The sequence below is a fragment of the Staurois parvus genome, unplaced genomic scaffold (assembly GCF_062004578.1).
Source record: "Staurois parvus isolate SC_StPar_1 unplaced genomic scaffold, SC_StPar_1.0 ptg001221l, whole genome shotgun sequence".
NCBI lineage: Eukaryota > Metazoa > Chordata > Amphibia > Anura > Ranidae > Staurois > Staurois parvus.
The window spans coordinates 109,110-127,153 of record NW_028319017.1 but is presented as its reverse complement, the minus strand read 5'-3'; the positions used below and the strand labels follow the sequence as shown (position 1 = coordinate 127,153).

At 50.9% G+C, this 18,044-nt stretch overlaps 1 protein-coding gene across 4 annotated transcripts in view; it reads right to left on the bottom strand.

Annotated features, from left to right (window-relative positions):
* Positions 1 to 18,044, bottom strand: part of USP24 (ubiquitin specific peptidase 24) — a 167,293-nt gene that overhangs the window by 45,263 nt on the left and 103,986 nt on the right. For all 4 annotated transcript variants that reach the window (XM_089660267.1, XM_089660268.1, XM_089660269.1 and 1 more), the window contains exons 41-46: positions 15,278 to 15,403; positions 12,447 to 12,545; positions 9,651 to 9,733; positions 7,525 to 7,666; positions 7,165 to 7,284; positions 3,060 to 3,277 (exon numbers count right to left, since the gene is read on the bottom strand). In XM_089660267.1, the coding sequence (XP_089516393.1) occupies positions 3,060 to 3,277; positions 7,165 to 7,284; positions 7,525 to 7,666; positions 9,651 to 9,733; positions 12,447 to 12,545; positions 15,278 to 15,403 (788 nt within the window). The remainder of the gene's footprint in view (positions 1 to 3,059; positions 3,278 to 7,164; positions 7,285 to 7,524; positions 7,667 to 9,650; positions 9,734 to 12,446; positions 12,546 to 15,277; positions 15,404 to 18,044) is intronic.

Here is an 18,044-nt window from a genome sequence, read left to right as displayed (position 1 = left end):
ACACTTACCTAAACCCCCTCTCAATCCAGCAATGCCCACGAGAGCCTTGGTTCTCCGGGGACTCTCACTCCTAATTGGCTGAGGCAGCAGCGGGAGCCACTGGCTCCCATTGCTGCAAATCACAGCCACTGAGCCAATTAGGAGAGGGAGGGGGTGGGGACCGAGCCGTGGCTCTGTGATTGAATAGACACGCAGGGTCATAGCTCAGGAGCGAGCCTGCACGGGTGCCCTCATAGCAAGCAGCATCGGCGGGGGACCTGAGAAGAGGAAGATTGGGGCTGCTCCAAGAGCCTTGGTTCTCCGGGGACTCTTACTCCTAAATGGCTGAGGCAGCAGCGGGAGCCATTGGCTCCCGTTGCTTCAAATCACAGCCACTGAGCCAATTAGGAGAGGGAGGGGGCGGGGCCGAGCCATGGCTCTGTGTGTGAATGGACACGCAGGGCCATAGCTCGGGAGCGAGCCTGCTCGGGTGAACCCATAGCAAGCAGCGTCGGCGAGGGATCTGAGAAGAGGAAAATTGGGGCTGCTCCAAGAGCCTTGGTTCTCTGGGGACTCTCACTCCTAATTGGCTGAGGCAGCAGCGGGAGCCACTGGCTCCCATTGCTGCAAATCACAGCCACTGAGCCAATTAGGAGAGGGAGGGGGTGGGGACCGAGCCGTGGCTCTGTGATTGAATAGACACGCAGGGTCATAGCTCAGGAGCGAGCCTGCACGGGTGCCCTCATAGCAAGCAGCATCGGCGGGGGACCTGAGAAGAGGAAGATTGGGGCTGCTCCAAGAGCCTTGGTTCTCTGGGGACTCTCACTCCTAATTGGCTGAGGCAGAAGCGGGAGCCGTTGGCGAGCGAGCCTGCTCGGGTGCCCCCATAGCATGTAGCGTCGGCGGGGGATCTGAGAAGAGGAGGATTGGGGCTGCGCTGTGCAAAACCACTGCGCAGAGCAGGTAAGTATAACATGTTATTAAGAAAAACAAGACTTTAGTATCACTTGAATTCACAAATGTATGCAAATTATCAGTATATCATTAAAGTGTATATATATACTGGGGGGAGTGAGGAGCTGCACGAGGAGGAGAGCTCAGACTGGGGGGAGTGAGGAGCTGCACGAGGAGGAGAGCTCAGGCTGGGGGGAGTGAGGAGCTGCACGAGGAGGAGAGCTCAGACTGGGGGGAGTGAGGAGCTGCACGAGGAGGAGAGCTCAGACTGGGGGGAGTGAGGAGCTGCACGAGGAGGAGAGCTCAGACTGGGGGGAGTGAGGAGCTGCACGAGGAGGAGAGCTCAGACTGGGGGGAGTGAGGAGCTGCACGAGGAGGAGAGCTCAGACTGGGGGGAGTGAGGAGCTGCACGAGGAGGAGAGCTCAGGCTGGGGGGAGTGAGGAGCTGCACGAGGAGGAGAGCTCAGGCTGGGGGGAGTGAGGAGCTGCACGAGGAGGAGAGCTCAGACTGGGGGAAGTGAGGAGCTGCACGAGGAGGAGAGCTCAGACTGGGGGGAGTGAGGAGCCGCACGAGGAGGAGAGCTCAGACTGGGGGGAGTGAGGAGCTCAGGCTGGGGGGAGTGAGGAGCTCAGGCTGGGGGGAGTGAGGAGCTCAGGCTGGGGGGAGTGAGGAGCTCAGGCTGGGGGGAGTGAGGAGCTCAGGCTGGGAGGAGTGAGGAGCTCAGGCTGGGAGGAGTGAGGAGCTCAGGCTGGGGGGAGTGAGGAGCTCAGGCTGGGGGGAGTGAGGAGCTGCACAAGGAGCAGAGCTCAGGCTGGGGGGAGTGAGGAGCTGCACAAGGAGCAGAGCTCAGGCTGGGGGGAGTGAGGAGCTGCACAAGGAGCAGAGCTCAGGCTGGGGGGAGTGAGGAGCTGCACAAGGAGCAGAGCTCAGGCTGGGGGGAGTGAGGAGCTGCAAAAGGAGCAGAGCTCAGGCTGGGGGGAGTGAGGAGCTGCAAAAGGAGCAGAGCTCAGGCTGGGGGGAGTGAGGAGCTGCACAAGGAGCAGAGCTCAGGCTGGGGGGAGTGAGGAGCTGCACAAGGAGCAGAGCTCAGGCTGGGGGGAGTGAGGAGCTGCACAAGGAGCAGAGCTCAGGCTGGGGGGAGTGAGGAGCTGCACAAGGAGCAGAGCTCAGGCTGGGGGGAGTGAGGAGCTCAGGCTGGGGGGAGTGAGGAGCTGCACAAGGAGCAGAGCTCAGGCTGGGGGGAGTGAGGAGCTGCACAAGGAGCAGAGCTCAGGCTGGGGGGAGTGAGGAGCTGCACAAGGAGCAGAGCTCAGGCTGGGGAGAGTGAGGAGCTGCACAAGGAGCAGAGCTCAGGCTGGGGAGAGTGAGGAGCTGCACAAGGAGCAGAGCTCAGGCTGGGGAGAGTGAGGAGCTGCACAAGGAGCAGAGCTCAGGCTGGGGAGAGTGAGGAGCTGCACAAGGAGCAGAGCTCAGGCTGGGGAGAGTGAGGAGCTGCACAAGGAGCAGAGCTCAGGCTGGGGAGAGTGAGGAGCTGCACAAGGAGCAGAGCTCAGGCTGGGGAGAGAGGAGCTGCACAAGGAGCAGAGCTCAGGCTGGGGGAGTGAGGAGCAAAATCAGTTGTGCTGCAGTACTCTAGTGGTAACAAGGGGCATGCTGATAGTAGGAAAGAGCAGGGTGACAGAGAGGTGAACCCATCAGCGGCTTCTTTCATTGTCCAATCAAAGGCTGAGGGAGGGACCTCCGTTGTGTTTCTTACTACAAGCCAGACAGGGCTGTGCTGAGTGGAAAGCTGTGTAAATCTCAGATCTGGATGGACAAATACAAACTCTTTGGCAGTTAACGGCACACAGAAAATGCTATTCTTACAAAAGGAGGGCTGTGTCTACTATTATTGGCTGCGGTGTATACTTTTATAAGGGTGTCTGAAAGGGCCAAGACCCGCCATCCTGATGCAATTCCTTCTTTTTGCAACATGCCAACCATATATTAAACCCTCAGAGGATTCGCAGAGCTGGAAAGATACGCAGTACATCTGGGGACAGACTTCATACATTATTCATGTCAAGCAACGCCATGTGTGCCACTGAGCATGTGGGGGGTACAGGAGACAGATCTGTTGGATTACCGTCGGTCTTTGATGAAGGAATAATAATGTCCGGCATGAGCCTGACCGCTGTGCACAATGACGCCAACCAGCTCATAGTTCTCCGTCGGCGCCACTTTCTTGCGAGGGGAACTTCCCCCGGGATCAGTGGGTCTTCCGTTTTCACCGACCTCGGAGGAAGAGTCTTGCCGTGCCATGCCCGAGACCGTATACGGCTCCATGTTTAACATCCAAGGGAACTAGAGAGAAGGAGATACAGGTTGATTTACTAAAAGCAAATAGACTGTGCACTTTGCAAGTGCAATTGCTCCAGCAAAGAACATCCAATCACATGCAAGGAAATTTTAACCACTTCAATACCGGGCACTTATTACCCCCCCTTCCTGCCAAGGCCAATTTTCCACTTTCAGCGCTGTAGTACTTTGAATGACAATTGCACGGTCATGCAACACTGTACCCATATGACATTTTTATCATTCTTTCACACAAATAGAGATTTCTTTTGGTGGTATTTAATCAATGAGTTTTTTATTTTTTTGCTAAATAAAACAAAAACCGCCTGAAACTTTTGAAAAAAAAACAGCACTTTTCTTCGTTTCTGTTATAAGATTTTGCAAATAAATAACATTTCTTCAGATCAAAATGTATTCGGCTACATTTCTTTGGTGAAAATAATAATACAGTGAAGGAAATGCGTATTTGCTCCCCAGCTGATGTTGAATGTTCGCCCCTCACAAAGAAATGATCGGTCTAAAAATCAAATGTTCGGTGTAACACAGAGACAGAATAGCAACAACAAATTCAGCAGAAATGCATCTAACAAATGATGACTGATCTGCATGTTCATGAGGGAAAGAAGGATTTGATCCCCTTCACAAAACATGACTTAGTACTTGGTGGCAAATCCCTTGTTGGCAATCACAGAGGTCAAATGTTTCCTGGAGTTGGCCTCCAGGTTTGCACACATCTCAGGAGGGATTTTGACCCACTCCTCTTGGCAGATCCTCTCCAAGTCATTAAGGTTTGGTGGCTGACTTTTGGCAACTCAAACTTTCAGATCCCTCCACAGATTTTCGGATTAAGATCTGGAGACTGGCTAGGCCACTCCAGGACCTTAATGTGCTTCTTCTTGAGCCGCCCCTTTGTTGCCTTGGCCGTGTGTTTTGGGTCATTGTCATGCTGGAACACCCATCCACGACCCATTTTCAATGCCCTGGCTGAGGGAAGAAGGTTCTCACCTAAGATTTGACAGTACATTGCCCCGTCCGTCGTCCCTTTGATGCGGTGCAGTTGTCCTGTCCTCTTAGCAGAAAAACACCCCCAAAGCAGAATGTTTCCACCACGTTTCACAGTTGGGATGGTGTTCTTGGGGTCATAGGCAGCATTCCTCCTCCTCCAAACACGGCGAGTTGAGTTGATGCCAAAGAGCTGGATTTTGGTCTCATCTGACCACAACACTTCCACCAGTCCTCCTCTACATCATTCAGATGTTCAGTGGCAGACTTCAGACGGGCCTGGACATGTGCTTTCTTGAGCAGAGGGACCTTGCGGGAACTGCAGGATTTCAGTCCTTGTCGGCGTAGTGTGTTACCAATTGTTTTCTTGGTGACTGTGGTCCCAGCTGCCTGGAGATCATTGACAAGATCCTCACGTGTAGTTCTGGGATGATTCCTCACTGTTCTCATGATCATTGACACTCCACGAGGTGAGATCTTGCATGGTGCACCAGACCTAGGGAGACTGACACTTGTTTTGTGTTTCTTCCATTTGTGAATGATTGCAACAACTGTTGTCACCTTCTCACCAAGCTGCTTGGCCATAGTTTGGTAGCCCAGTCCAGCCTTGTGTAGGTCTACCATCTTGTCCCTGACATCCTTGGACAGCTCTTTGGTCTTTGCCATGGTGGAGAGTTTGGAATCTGATGGTTTGATTGCTCCTGTGGACAGGTGTCTTTTATACAGGTAACAAAATGAGATTAGCAGCACTCCCTTTAAGAGACTGCTTCTAATCTCAGCTTGTTACCTGTATGAAAGACACCTGGGAGCCAGAAATCCTGCTGAATGATAGGGGATCAAATCCTTATTTCCCTAATGAACATGCAGATCAGTCATCATTTGTTAGACGCATTTCTTTTGAATTTGTTGTTGCTATTCTGTCTCTCAGTGTTACAATACACCGAACATTCGATTTTTAGACCGATTATATTTTTGTGAGGGGCAAACATTCAAAATCAACAGGGGAGCAAATACTTATTTCCTTCATTGTAATTGAATTTGTATTTTTTTTTTCAAATGTTTCTATTATTTTTTATTACATTTTTGCTTTTTTTACAATTTTATTTTTCAGCACACTGTGACCAAAGCAATTACATTTTTACTTGTGTCATCCGCTGTTTCCGGTGGCCACCTCTAGAGCAGGACTTAATAGTCCTCTACAATTAAACACTCCCCACCAGCAGCACGTCATAGGACATCCTGGACTTGAAGTGGCGTTATCTGCAGCTACAGGCATCATCCAGATATTTTTCTTGTCAGCCAGCGATTCCCTCTCTTTTAAAAGCCATCCTAGCGGCTAATTAGTCGCTGTATTGCTTTTACAGGCAGCGTAGAAAACGGCATCTCTCTGGGCTCTCCTGTGTGATTGAGGAGCCAGAGATCCAATCTGGCAGTTGCACCGGTAAAGTGTATTTTTCCCGAAAAATTGCTGAGCAAATACTGTGTGAAATAAAAAATTGCAACAACCGCCTTTTTATTCTTTAGGGTCTCTGCTAAAAAATATATATATACAATGTTTGGAGGTAATTTCCTAGCAAAAAAAATTTATGATTTTTACATGTAGAAGAGAAATGCCATAATTGGCCAGGTAGGGAGGTGGTTAAGTCCTGCCCTGGGAGAAAAATGTTAGTAAGGTGTCCTCAGATGGAAGGTCAGTAGTGCGTTCCTTGCTCAATAAAGCTACCGTATTTTTCTCTACGTAAGACGCACTCCCCCATCTCCTGTACTATGTCTGCAGTCTCTGGTCATCCCCTGTGCTATGTCCGCAGTCTCTGGTCATCTCCTGTGCTGTGTCCGCAGTCTCTGGTCATCCCCTGTACTGTGTCTGCAGTCTCTGGTCATCTCCTGTGCTATGTCCGCAGTCTCTGGTCATCCCCTGTGCTATGTCCACAGTCTCTGGTCATCCCCTGTGCTATGTCCACAGTCTCTGGTCATCCCCTGTGCTATGTCCACAGTCTCTGGTCATCTCCTGTGCTATGTCCGCAGTCTCTGGTCATCCCCTGTGCTATGTCCGCAGTCTCTGGTCATCCCCTGTGCTATGTCCGCAGTCTCTGGTCATCCCCTGTGCTATGTCCGCAGTCTCTGGTCATCCCCTGTGCTATGTCCGCAGTCTCTGGTCATCCCCTGTGCTATGTCCGCAGTCTCTGGTCATCCCCTGTGCTATGTCCACAGTCTCTGGTCATCCCCTGTGCTATGTCCGCAGTCTCTGGCCATCTCCTGTGCTATGTCCGCAGTCTCTGGTCATCCCCTGTGCTATGTCCGCAGTCTCTGGTCATCCCCTGTGCTATGTCCGCAGTCTCTGGCCATCTCCTGTGCTATGTCCGCAGTCTCTGGCCATCTCCTGTGCTATGTCCGCAGTCTCTGGTCATCTCCTGTACTATGTCCGCAGTCTCTGGTCATCTCCTGTACTATGTCCGCAGTCTCTGGTCATCTCCTGTACTGTGTCCGCAGTCCCTGGTCATCTCCTGTACTGTGTCCGCAGTCTCTGGTCATCTCCTGTACTGTGTCCGCAGTCTCTGGTCCTCTCCTGTACTATGTCTGCAGTCTCTGGTCATCTCCTGTACTATGTCTGCAGTCTCTGGTCATCTCCTGTACTATGTCTGCAGTCCATTGGTTGAGAATATTTTTTTCTTGTTTTCCTCCTCTAAAACCTAGGTGCGTCTTATGGAGCGAAAAATACGGTAAATGGATCTTCAAGACATCATTGGTGTGTGGCCTGTTTCCTTTGAGTGCAACGTGGAGAGAGAATGGGCTTCAGCATCTGGCTGCTGTGCAGGGCTGAGGAGGATTTGGGCAGCTTTGGAGCATTGGGACGTGTAGAGATCCTTTAACACAAACATAGCCCATCTTACCTTGATCTGCTCGTCATATTTAATGGATCGTCCACTTTCCCAGTCAAATCCAAATCTCATTAAATGAATAACCAGAACGTTGGGTAGGGATTTGATACAGGTTCTCTTGACGGTTGTTCTCTAAAGGAGAGAAAGAAGCAGTTCAATGATCCTGCAGGTTATCTATCAGTGATGAGAATTCCCTGAAGTTGGCCCTCCACACAAAGCTAGAATAATGGCTTCACTCTCTCACAGCTGAATTCAGATTTATAGAAGGCAGCACATGATTCGGCTCCCAAGTAACCACACAGAACAACCAGATTTGGAGGAGCTGGGCCAGCCTTGTCAGAAATCTAAAACAAGGACGGGAAATCTGCTCACCTTTTCTTTGCACTTCTCGCAGTAGTATGCATTGCTGCCCTCCAGCACCTCGCCACGCACAAACTGATCCAGGGAGATTTCCAGGCTCTGGCAGGACGTCACTCCTAAATTCAAAGCCATAAAAGCCTCTTCCCGCTCGTACCTGAAACATACCAAGAATTTCATGCAGCACAAACACATATGAAACGGAATCTCAAACGGGGCACCAACTGCATGGCGTTCGTATGTTCTCCCTGCATGTGTGCTTCCACTTGGCGCTCTACTTTCCTTCCACAATCCAAAAACATTCTCACAGATCAATGAACGAGTCTTTACAACCACTTTACAACCAGGCTATTGGCGAATGGCGGCTACAGAGCGGTTGTCCAGTTCTTGGAGAGCGTCATATGACATCCTCCCAGAACACGCCCCCAGCGGCGTGCATCCGGTGAAGTCAGTGATCACTGTGTCCTATGGAAACAGCTGATCATGTGATGCGGTAGGCCAATCACAGCGGCCTTTTACCACGTGATAAGCTGCGTGCAATAACACAGCAGATCACCGGATAAATGCAGTTGCCGGCTGCACTCTCCTCACGCTGTCACAGCATGAGGAAAGTACTGCGATAACAAGCAATTGTCAGAAAACAGATCGGCACCGATCATCAGGGCAGTGATGATTAGCGCCCAGCAGTGCCACCCATCATTGCTGCATATCATTGACGCCCAACAGTGCCGCCCATCATTGCTGCATATCATTGCTGCATATCATTGCTGCCCATCAGTGCCGCCCATCATTGCAGCGTATCATTGACGCCCAACAGTGCCACCCATCATTGCTGCATATCATTGACGCCCAACAGTGCCGCCCATCATTGCTGCATATCATTGACTCCCAACAGTGCCGCCCATCATTGCTGCATATCATTGACGCCCAACAGTGCCGCCCATCATTGCTGCCCAACAGTGCCGCCCATCATTGCTGCATATCATTGACGCCCAACAGTGCCGCCCATCATTGCTGCATATCATTGACGCCCAACAGTGCCGCCCATCATTGCTGCATATCATTGACGCCCAACAGTGCCGCCCATCATTGCTGCATATCATTGACTCCCAACAGTGCCTCCCATCATTGCTGCATATCATTGACTCCCAACAGTGCCGCCCATCATTGCTGCATATCATTGACGCCCAACAGTGCCGTCCATCATTGCTGCATATCATTGACTCCCAACAGTGCCGCCCATCATTGCTGCATATCATTGACTCCCAACAGTGCCGCCCATCATTGCTGCATATCATTGACGCCCATCAGATAAAGAGACAGATAAAGCTTTATTTTGGTGGTATTTATTCAACACTGGGATTTTTATTTTTTTTGCTATATAAATGAAAGTCCAAAATTTAGTAAAAAAAAAAAAAATAACCCAAATTAGTTTATAACCAAAAATTATAATTTAAAAAACATTTTTTTTTTACATTTTTATTTAATTTTTTTATATTATTTTTTCTACATACTGTCACCCTAGCAGTACAGTGTCACCATGGTGACACTACTACTTGTGGGGGGTGATGAAGAGTTTTGTTTTTTTTTACACTAATTGCTTTTACACCCATAAAGGCTGTAAAAACAATCATTTCTCCTTCTCTCTGGCTGCATTCTTGCAGCTATTGAGAACTACTGTGTGAGCTTGTCAGATGGTACAAGGCTGTTGTGAATAGCCCTGTACCATGTGATCTCTGTGATCATTCACAGATTTCACACTTAGTAAGCAATGATGTCAGAAGTGACATCTTGCTTACTACTCTGCATGTGATCACTGATTGGCCAATCAGTGATCACATGATCTGGACCTCGCACAAAAGTCCCGTACGACGGTCGGTGTTCCACTGTGTACGGAGGACACAGCGGGCACTGGATCGTGGCGCTGTACGCTCCCAGGGAGCGAGCAGTCCAAAATGGCAGGTGCTGTTTGAGAACGGCAACCCGCCCCTGGACTGCCACCGTCCAGTCGTTTATATACAGCGGCCGGACGGCAAGCGGTTAAAGCAGCACTATGAGGTAAGGCCACATTACTGCTTTTTACATGAACACTTTAATCACAGGTCACAAACATCTTCAGAAGTAGCACAGTCAGCACTTACCTGTGTGGGCAGTCTTTGCAGATCTTCTGATCTGAGTAGATGCCTTGAAATGTATTTTTAAACAGCTGATCACGTCCCATTTTCTGCAAGTTGAAGAAAAAGCTGGTAAAGGAACAATATTATACGTCTGGAGGAAAAGAAATGTAATCTCCAAACACGGAAAGGTTTCTTCTCAGTAAGAGCTGTGAAAATGTGGAATAGACTCCCTCAAGAGTTGGTTGTGGCCAGCTCAGTGAATTGCTGTAGGAAAGTCCTGGATTCTTTCTTGGATACACAGAATATAACTGGATATAACATTTATAGGTAAAGTTGATCCAGGGAATATCCGATTGCCTCTCGGGGGATCAGGAAGGAATTCTTTCCCCTGCAGGAGCAAATTGGATCGTGCTTTGCTGGGTTTTTTGCCTTCCTCTGGATCAACTGTGGGTGTAGGATTATAACTTTTTTTTTTTTTTTAATGGTTGAACTGGATGGACTTTTGTCTTTTGTCAGCCAGACTAACTATGTAACTGATCAGGTCCAAAACGCACAATTTATGTTTAAAGAAGAACTCAGGGAGGGGCTACAAACTGTACAATAGCCATGTTCGCATTTGTAAGCAAAACCGCTAATGTCATTTTTGATATGTCAATTTTGTAGAAAAGCAGTGATGTAATTTTTTTTGCCCAGCTTCTATCTTGAATCCCCGGGCTCCGGGAGAAGGGATCTCAGAAGCAGCAACGTCACTGTTAGTGTTTGTCACGGCTCGCTGAGACTACAAATCCCATCATGCCCTGGTGTTTATAGTCTTGAGTGGGTGGGACTATGGGTGTATTTGTGGGCGGAGCAGTAGTGTTCAACAAATAGGACACTGCCCACCCACATCTCTGCACACTATTCTGTCACAGGAGGCAGGGCAGACCGAGCGGATTAGAACGGGCGGATCAGAACGGGCAGTCAGACTCCTGGGTCCACCCACTGGAGTGAGCAGCAATGTACTTACATCACTGTTTGCTTTCAAAGCACTAGGGGGAATGTAGAAGACCAGTGGGAGGGGGGCATATCAGCCACCGATCCTTTGAACAGGATATGGGAGGAAAGTGAGCCTTTTATGCAGAAAAGAAAGCTGGTATGGAAGCACCGGTATTTATATATAATACATTTTTACCCCGGAGTTCTACTTTAAAGCTCCCCTTGCCTGACAGTCAGAGTATAGGCAGCGGAGAAATGGGGAAACCTGTCAGCATCCTGCATGTCAGTAGTTGCAAAGGGAAATGAAAGAACTGGGTAACTCTCCTGCCAGAGGAGGGAAATGAACAGATTTCAAGTCTGTGGACCTAGAATGGGGGAATGTAGAAAAGCAGGATACCAAGAAAGTGAGAAGAGTACAACAAATACCGTATTTTTCGCTCCATAAGACGCACTTTTTTCCCCCCAAAAAAGGGGGGAAAATGTCAGTGCGTCTTATGGAGCGAATATGGAGCGGCCGGTCCGGTATTTCCACCGCCGCCGTGCAGAATACCGGGCCGGCCGCTCAGCTCTGTAGCGGGACCTTATGAAGAGGACTGCTGACCTTTGGGGAGGTGGGGAGCGGGTACCTGAATTGGACAGGTACCCGCTCTTACTTCTTTGATCTTACCCGTTCCTCTATCCAGCGGCGCACTGTCTTCCCGGCTTCTGTAGTGTGGGCATGACAGCCGGGTGCCAAGTGCGCATGCGCAAGAGGCGGTGCTTTTTGTGAATGGTAAAGCGGTACCTGGGACACATGACCGATCCCAGAAGCCGCCGGACCAATCACAAAGCGCAAGTGCTTCTCGCTCATGAGCACTTCGCACCCGGCTGTCATGCCGAGCGCCATTACAGAAGCCGGGAAGACAGCGCGCGGCTGGATCGAGGAACAGGTAAGATCAAACAAAAACTCTGCGGAAGAGTGGGTACCTGTCAAATTCAGGTACCCGCTCCCCTCCTCCCCAAAGGTCAGCAGTCATCTGTACTGTCCGCAGTCTCTGGTCATCCCTGTGCTGTCCGCAGTCTCTGGTCATCCCTGTGCTGTCCGCAGTCTCTGGTCATCCCTGTGCTGTCCGCAGTCTCTGGTCATCCCTGTGCTGTCCGCAGTCTCTGGTCATCTCCTGTACTGTGTCCGCAGTCTCTGGTCATCTCCTGTACTGTGTCCGCAGTCTCTGGTCATCCCTGTGCTGTCCGCAGTCTCTGGTCACCCCTGTGCTGTCCGCAGTCTCTGGTCATCCCTGTGCTGTCCGCAGTCTCTGGTCATCCCTGTGCTGTCCGCAGTCTCTGGTCATCCCTGTGCTGTCCGCAGTCTCTGGTCATCCCTGTGCTGTCCGCAGTCTCTGGTCATCCCTGTGCTGTCCGCAGTCTCTGGTCATCTCCTGTACTGTGTCCGCAGTCTCTGGTCACCCCTGTGCTGTCCGCAGTCTCTGGTCACCCCTGTGCTGTCCGCAGTCTCTGGTCATCCCTGTGCTGTCCGCAGTCTCTGGTCATCCCTGTGCTGTGTCCGCAGTCTCTGGTCATCCCTGTACTATGTCCGCAGTCTCTGGTCATCTCCTGTACTGTGTCTGCAGTCCATTAGTTCAGAATTTTTTTTCCTGTTTTCTGCCTCTAAAACCTAGGTGCGTCTTATGGAGCGATAAATACGGTAGATTGCAGCATTTTAATGTCCTTTCCTCTAGGGATAAGGCTTGCAATCCTCACCGCCCCCCCCCCACCCCAATATGTCTTTAGGAAAATTTCTTGATCAGGAGTCTTTGTAATGCTTGTCAGATAATATTGATTGTTGTCGGGCACAGAATGGCACATCACCTTGAGATACTCGTCCATCTGGTCAATGAGGCTGGTGAAGAACTCATAGGCATCCTGTTGCTCACGGACATAAAGCTCTTTGTTCCACATCTTGAAGATCTAAATATGGTGGATGAAATCTGGGTTATACACGGTCACTCGTCATATCCTGTACCATACCATCCTTGAAGTGTTACTAAATCCAGGACCCCGCATTCACAATATATCCGCTCTCCCCGGACCCCGCATTCACAATATATCCGCTCTCCCCAGACCCTGCATTCACTCTATCCGGTCTCCCCGGACCCCGCATTCACTCTATCCGATCTCCCCGGACCCCGCATTCACTCTATCCTGTCTCCCCGGACCCCGCATTCACTCTATCCGGTCTCTTTGGACCCCGCATTCACTCTATCCGGTCTCCCCGGACCCTGCATTCATTCTATCCAGTCCTTGTGGACCCTGCATTCACAATATCTGGTCTCCCCAGTCCCTGCATTGACTATATCCGGTCTCCCCGGACCCTGCATTCACTCCATCCGGTCTCCCCGGACCCTGCATTCACTCCATCCGGTCTCCCCGGACCTCGCATTCACTCCATCCGGTCTCCCCGGACCCCGCATTCACTCTATCCGGTCTCCCCGGACCCCGCATTCACTCTATCCAGTCTCCCCGGACTCCGCATTCACTCTATCCAGTCTCCCCGGACCCTGCATTCATTCTATCCAGTCCTTGTGGACCCCGCATTCACTATATCCGCTCTCCCTAGACCCTGCATTCACTATATCCGGTCTCCCCAGACCCGGCATTCACTATATCTGGTCTCCCCGGACCCTGCATTCACTATATCTGGTCTCCCCGGACCCTGCATTCACTATATCCGGTCTCCCCGGACCCTGCATTCACTATATCCGGTCTCCCCGGACCCTGCATTCACTATATCCGCTCTCCACGGACCCTGCATTCACTATATCCGCTCTCCACGGACCCTGCATTCACTATATCCGCTCTCCACGGACCCTGCATTCACTATATCCGCTCTCCCCGGACCCTGCATTCACAATATATCCGCTCTCCCCGGACCCTGCATTCACAATATATCCGCTCTCCCCAGACCCTGCATTCACTATATCCGGTCTCCCCGGACCCCGCATTCACTCTATCCGATCTCCCCGGACCCCGCATTTACTTTATCCGGTCTCCCCGGACCCCGCATTCACTCTATCCTGTCTCCCCGGACCCCGCATTCACTCTATCCGGTCTCTTTGGACCCCGCATTCACTCTATCCGGTCTCCCCGGACCCTGCATTCATTCTATCCAGTCCTTGTGGACCCTGCATTCACAATATCTGGTCTCCCCAGTCCCTGCATTGACTATATCCGGTCTCCCCGGACCCTGCATTCACTCCATCCGGTCTCCCCGGACCCTGCATTCACTCCATCCGGTCTCCCCGGACCCCACATTCACTATATCCGGTCTCCCCGGACCCCACATTCACTATATCCGATCTCCCCGGACCCCGCATTTACTTTATCCGGTCTCCCCGGACCCCGCATTCACTCTATCCTGTCTCCCCGGACCCTGCATTCACTCTATCCTGTCTCCCCGGACCCCGCATTCACGCTATCCGGTCTCCCCGGACCCTGCATTCATTCTATCCAGTCCTTGTGGACCCCACATTTGCTATATCCGCTTTCCCTAGACCCTGCATTCACTATATCCGCTCTCCCTGGACCCTGCATTCACTATATCTGGTCTCCCCAGACCCTGCATTCACTATATCTGGTCTCCCCGGACCCTGCATTCACTATATCTGGTCTCCCCGGACCCTGCATTCACTATATCTGGTCTCCCCGGACCCTGCATTCACTATATCTGGTCTCCCTGGACCCTGCATTCACTATATCCGCTCTCCCCGGACCCCGCATTCACTATATCCGGTCTCCCCGGACCCTGCATTCACTATATCCGCTCTCCACGGACCCTGCATTCACTATATCTGCTCTCCACGGACCCTGCATTCACTATATCCGCTCTCCACGGACCCTGCATTCACTATATCCGCTCTCCCCGGACCCTGCATTCACTATATCCACTCTCCACGGACCCTGCATTCACTATATCCGCTCTCCACGGACTCTGCATGCACTAAATCCGCTCTGCCTGGGCCCTGCATTCACTATATCCGGTCTGCCTGGACCCCGCATTCACTATATTCACTAATATTTACTGTTTCTAAAGCTTTTAATGCAAACTAAAGAATCCCTGTCTCTGAAGAGTGCTACTGTATGCGATAATCCTCTGAATATATCTGTCTGCGGTGACAGGGTGTATTACAGACGATTATATTAACATCATAGTGTTACTGCTAAGATTTGTGAGTTTCCTCCTTCTCTGTAAAAAGGAGGTGGTGGCAGTGTGAAGGGTTAATTGCGTAATTAACCAGACCCAGTAACAATCGCTCTCAGGCTGCTGGCACATAGACTGTGGTCCCGTGAGCTGGAAAATCTTTGTGCAGGGCACAGCTAAGAGTGGCATTGTTACGCAAGTGACAGCGCGGTCTGAGATCGGCTGGTCCTTCGGTCACAAGTTGGTACGAAGGGCTGGGATCTGACGCCACGCAACCGTCACAGGAAGTGCTGCTGTTTTACAGAAATGGTAACGTATTCTGCCTACAATCCTGACAAGTACTGATTTTTTTTTCTCTGTTACCAATGGAAAGGCAGAATGTGCAACACTGCATCCAACTCCTGTGCTGTACCTTAGCAGGTGTTTAAATGACATTCACATCTGGACTTCACCCCATCTTTCAATGTAAACATTTCCCCAATGTATGGGGCTGTGAACACACCTTCCAGAAGTTCTCAGGCACATAGTACTGCAATTTGCTCTCCATCAGGTGGCCAAACAGAGATTGGATTTGATAGAAGACGCTCTCGTCTGGATTATCGGTTTCATCTTCCATAGACAGCAAGGTCTGAACGACATAATAAATCCCATGAGCTCAAAACAGAGACTAAAACAATCATCTAAACATAACAATAAAGAAGAAAAATGGGACATGGGAACTACGCTGGATTTACAACAATTATTGCTAAACACCGACAAGCCAGTTGTACACTGCAAGGGGCACAGCGAATAGTAGAGTCGCCAAGTGTCCAAAATCCTACATCCTGGGTGGCAGTCGATCGCGGCCAGGTAACTAGTAGATTGGTCCTGGGCTTGCGGATCTGTCAGTGAGCGTTGACGAAGGCAGCGGCCGGCGTGGAAGGAGAGAGGCGTGGAAGGAGAGAGGCATGGCAGGAGGTAACAGGCGGCTGCGGAAGGAGAGAGGCGTGGAAGGAGAGAGGCATGGCAGGAGGTAACAGGCGGCTGCGGAAGGAGAGAGGCGTGGAAGGAGAGAGGCGTGGAAGGAGAGAGGCGTGGAAGGAGAGAGGCATGGCAGGAGGTAACAGGCGGCTGCGGAAGGAGAGAGGCGTGGAAGGAGGTAACAGGCGGCTGCGGAAGGAGAGAGGCGTGGAAGGAGAGAGGCGTGGAAGGAGGTAACATACGGCTGCGGAAGGAGAGAGGCGTGGAAGGAGAGAGGCGTGGAAGGAGGTAACATACGGCTGCGGAAGGAGAGAGGCGTGGAAGGAGGTAACATACGGCTGCGGAAGGAGAGAGGCGTGGAAGGAGAGAGGTGTGGAAGGAGGTAACATACGGCTGCGGAAGGAGAGAGGCGTGGAAGGAGAGAGGTGTGGAAGGAGGTAACATACAGCTGCGGAAGGAGAGAGGCGTGGAAGGAGAGAGTCGTGGAAGGAGAGAGGCGTGGAAGGAGAGAGGCGTGGAAGGAGGTAGCAGGCGGCTGCGGAGGCATCAGTCTGTCGCATAAGCCGATTCCTCCTCTATAGTGCCGGCTGCAATGTCAGGCAAAGTGATACCAACAGCATTCCACCACTAATTCCTGGTAGTGGGATCCACAGCAGCTGGCAGCGCTGCAAGAGGTTAAGGTCGGTGGGTATAATAGGGCACGGTGAACGCAATGTGGGCACAAAAGAATCTATATGGGCACAACAACAAAGATGCTATTGTGCTCATATAGCTGCTACTGTGCCCATATAGCTGCACAACAGCATCTAGATGGCTACTATATTAGCTAGATGGCTACCATATTAGCTAGATTGCCACGACGGCAGCTAGATGGACACAAGACATAAAGATGCTATTATGCCCACATCACTTCTATTGTGCCCATAGAGATGCACAATAACAGCTACCAACCCCAACCTTACGTGTAAGCGCGGCAGCTAGGCGGGCCGCGTCGGCAGCTAGGCGGGCCGCGACGGCAGCTAGGCGGGCCGCGACGGCAGCTAGGCGGGCCCCGACGGCAGCTAGGCGGGCCCCGACGGCAGCTAGGCGGGCCCCGACGGCAGCTAGGCGGGCCACGACGGCAGCTAGGTGGGCACAAGACAAAGATGCTATTATGCCCACATCACTGCTATTGTGCCCATAGAGATGCACAATAACAGCTACCAACCCCAACCTTACGTGTAAGCAAGCCCTAAGGGTTCCGCTGCCAAATGCAACAAAGGGCTAGTTTACAAGCGCGACGGCTCTGCTGCTTCTGTGAAAAGAGATCTAAGCATGTTTGACAGGTGGTGAAGAAGCTGATTTAAACCTATAACTGCTGTGCAATGCACGCAATTGTAGTTTGGTAGTACAACCATTGCAGGATCCTCACCACCTGCCAAAACACCTCTGCAAAGCAATCTGCACGTGGATCACTATTCAGTGGAGCCTGCACCACGTTCTTGGGCGATTCAGTGTGGTGCGATTTTACAGCCAATTTATTTGATGGAGCTGCAAGAAAAGAAGTGCATACACTAGACAGGGTAGCGCTGCAATATATATATATATATACACACACATATATACATACATACATACATACACATATATACACACACATTTGTCTACTGCAGCATCCATTTGGTATATGGTTGGGTGCTAGCAGCCCCCCCACCTCTATATCATTGCGTATTTAGAAGCGCAGGAGGCTCCTACTGTTAGTGCATGCACTACGCCAAATCGCATGATACTGCAAACACTGCATTTGTGATCTACGTTTGGGATTAACAATGTATTGGCACCTGCAGTAGAGCTCAAAGGCCGTGTGTTTTGAATGTGGTGCAGGAGATGCACATGGAACATGCCTTTGTGGCTCCGTGTTCTGGTGTGAGCTGGCCCTAACAGGACACTGTGCCCGGGGATCTTTGACTTCCCCAGTGTTGTTCAGGTAGATCTCCACCTCTCTAAGTTTGCCTTCCCCTGTCCTATATGTAAGGTATCCAGCCTAAGGCCTCATGTAAACTCTCCTGGAAGCCTTTCCTCCTCTCTGCAGCAGCGTTTTGGCAGAAAAAAAAAACCTGATGCTTTTAAAATTGTCTAATGCTTTTACAAAAAAAAAACCCCCAAAAAAACCAACAAAGAAAAACCCCACAGAAGTGAATCCAGGAGCAGTAAAGCTTTGGCAGAGAAAAAGGCTTGCCGCTTGTAACGCGAGACTCGTTTAGCTCGAGCGGTAATTCATTTCAATTTACATGCGTCAGACACTTGGGAATTAATTCATTTAATTGGCC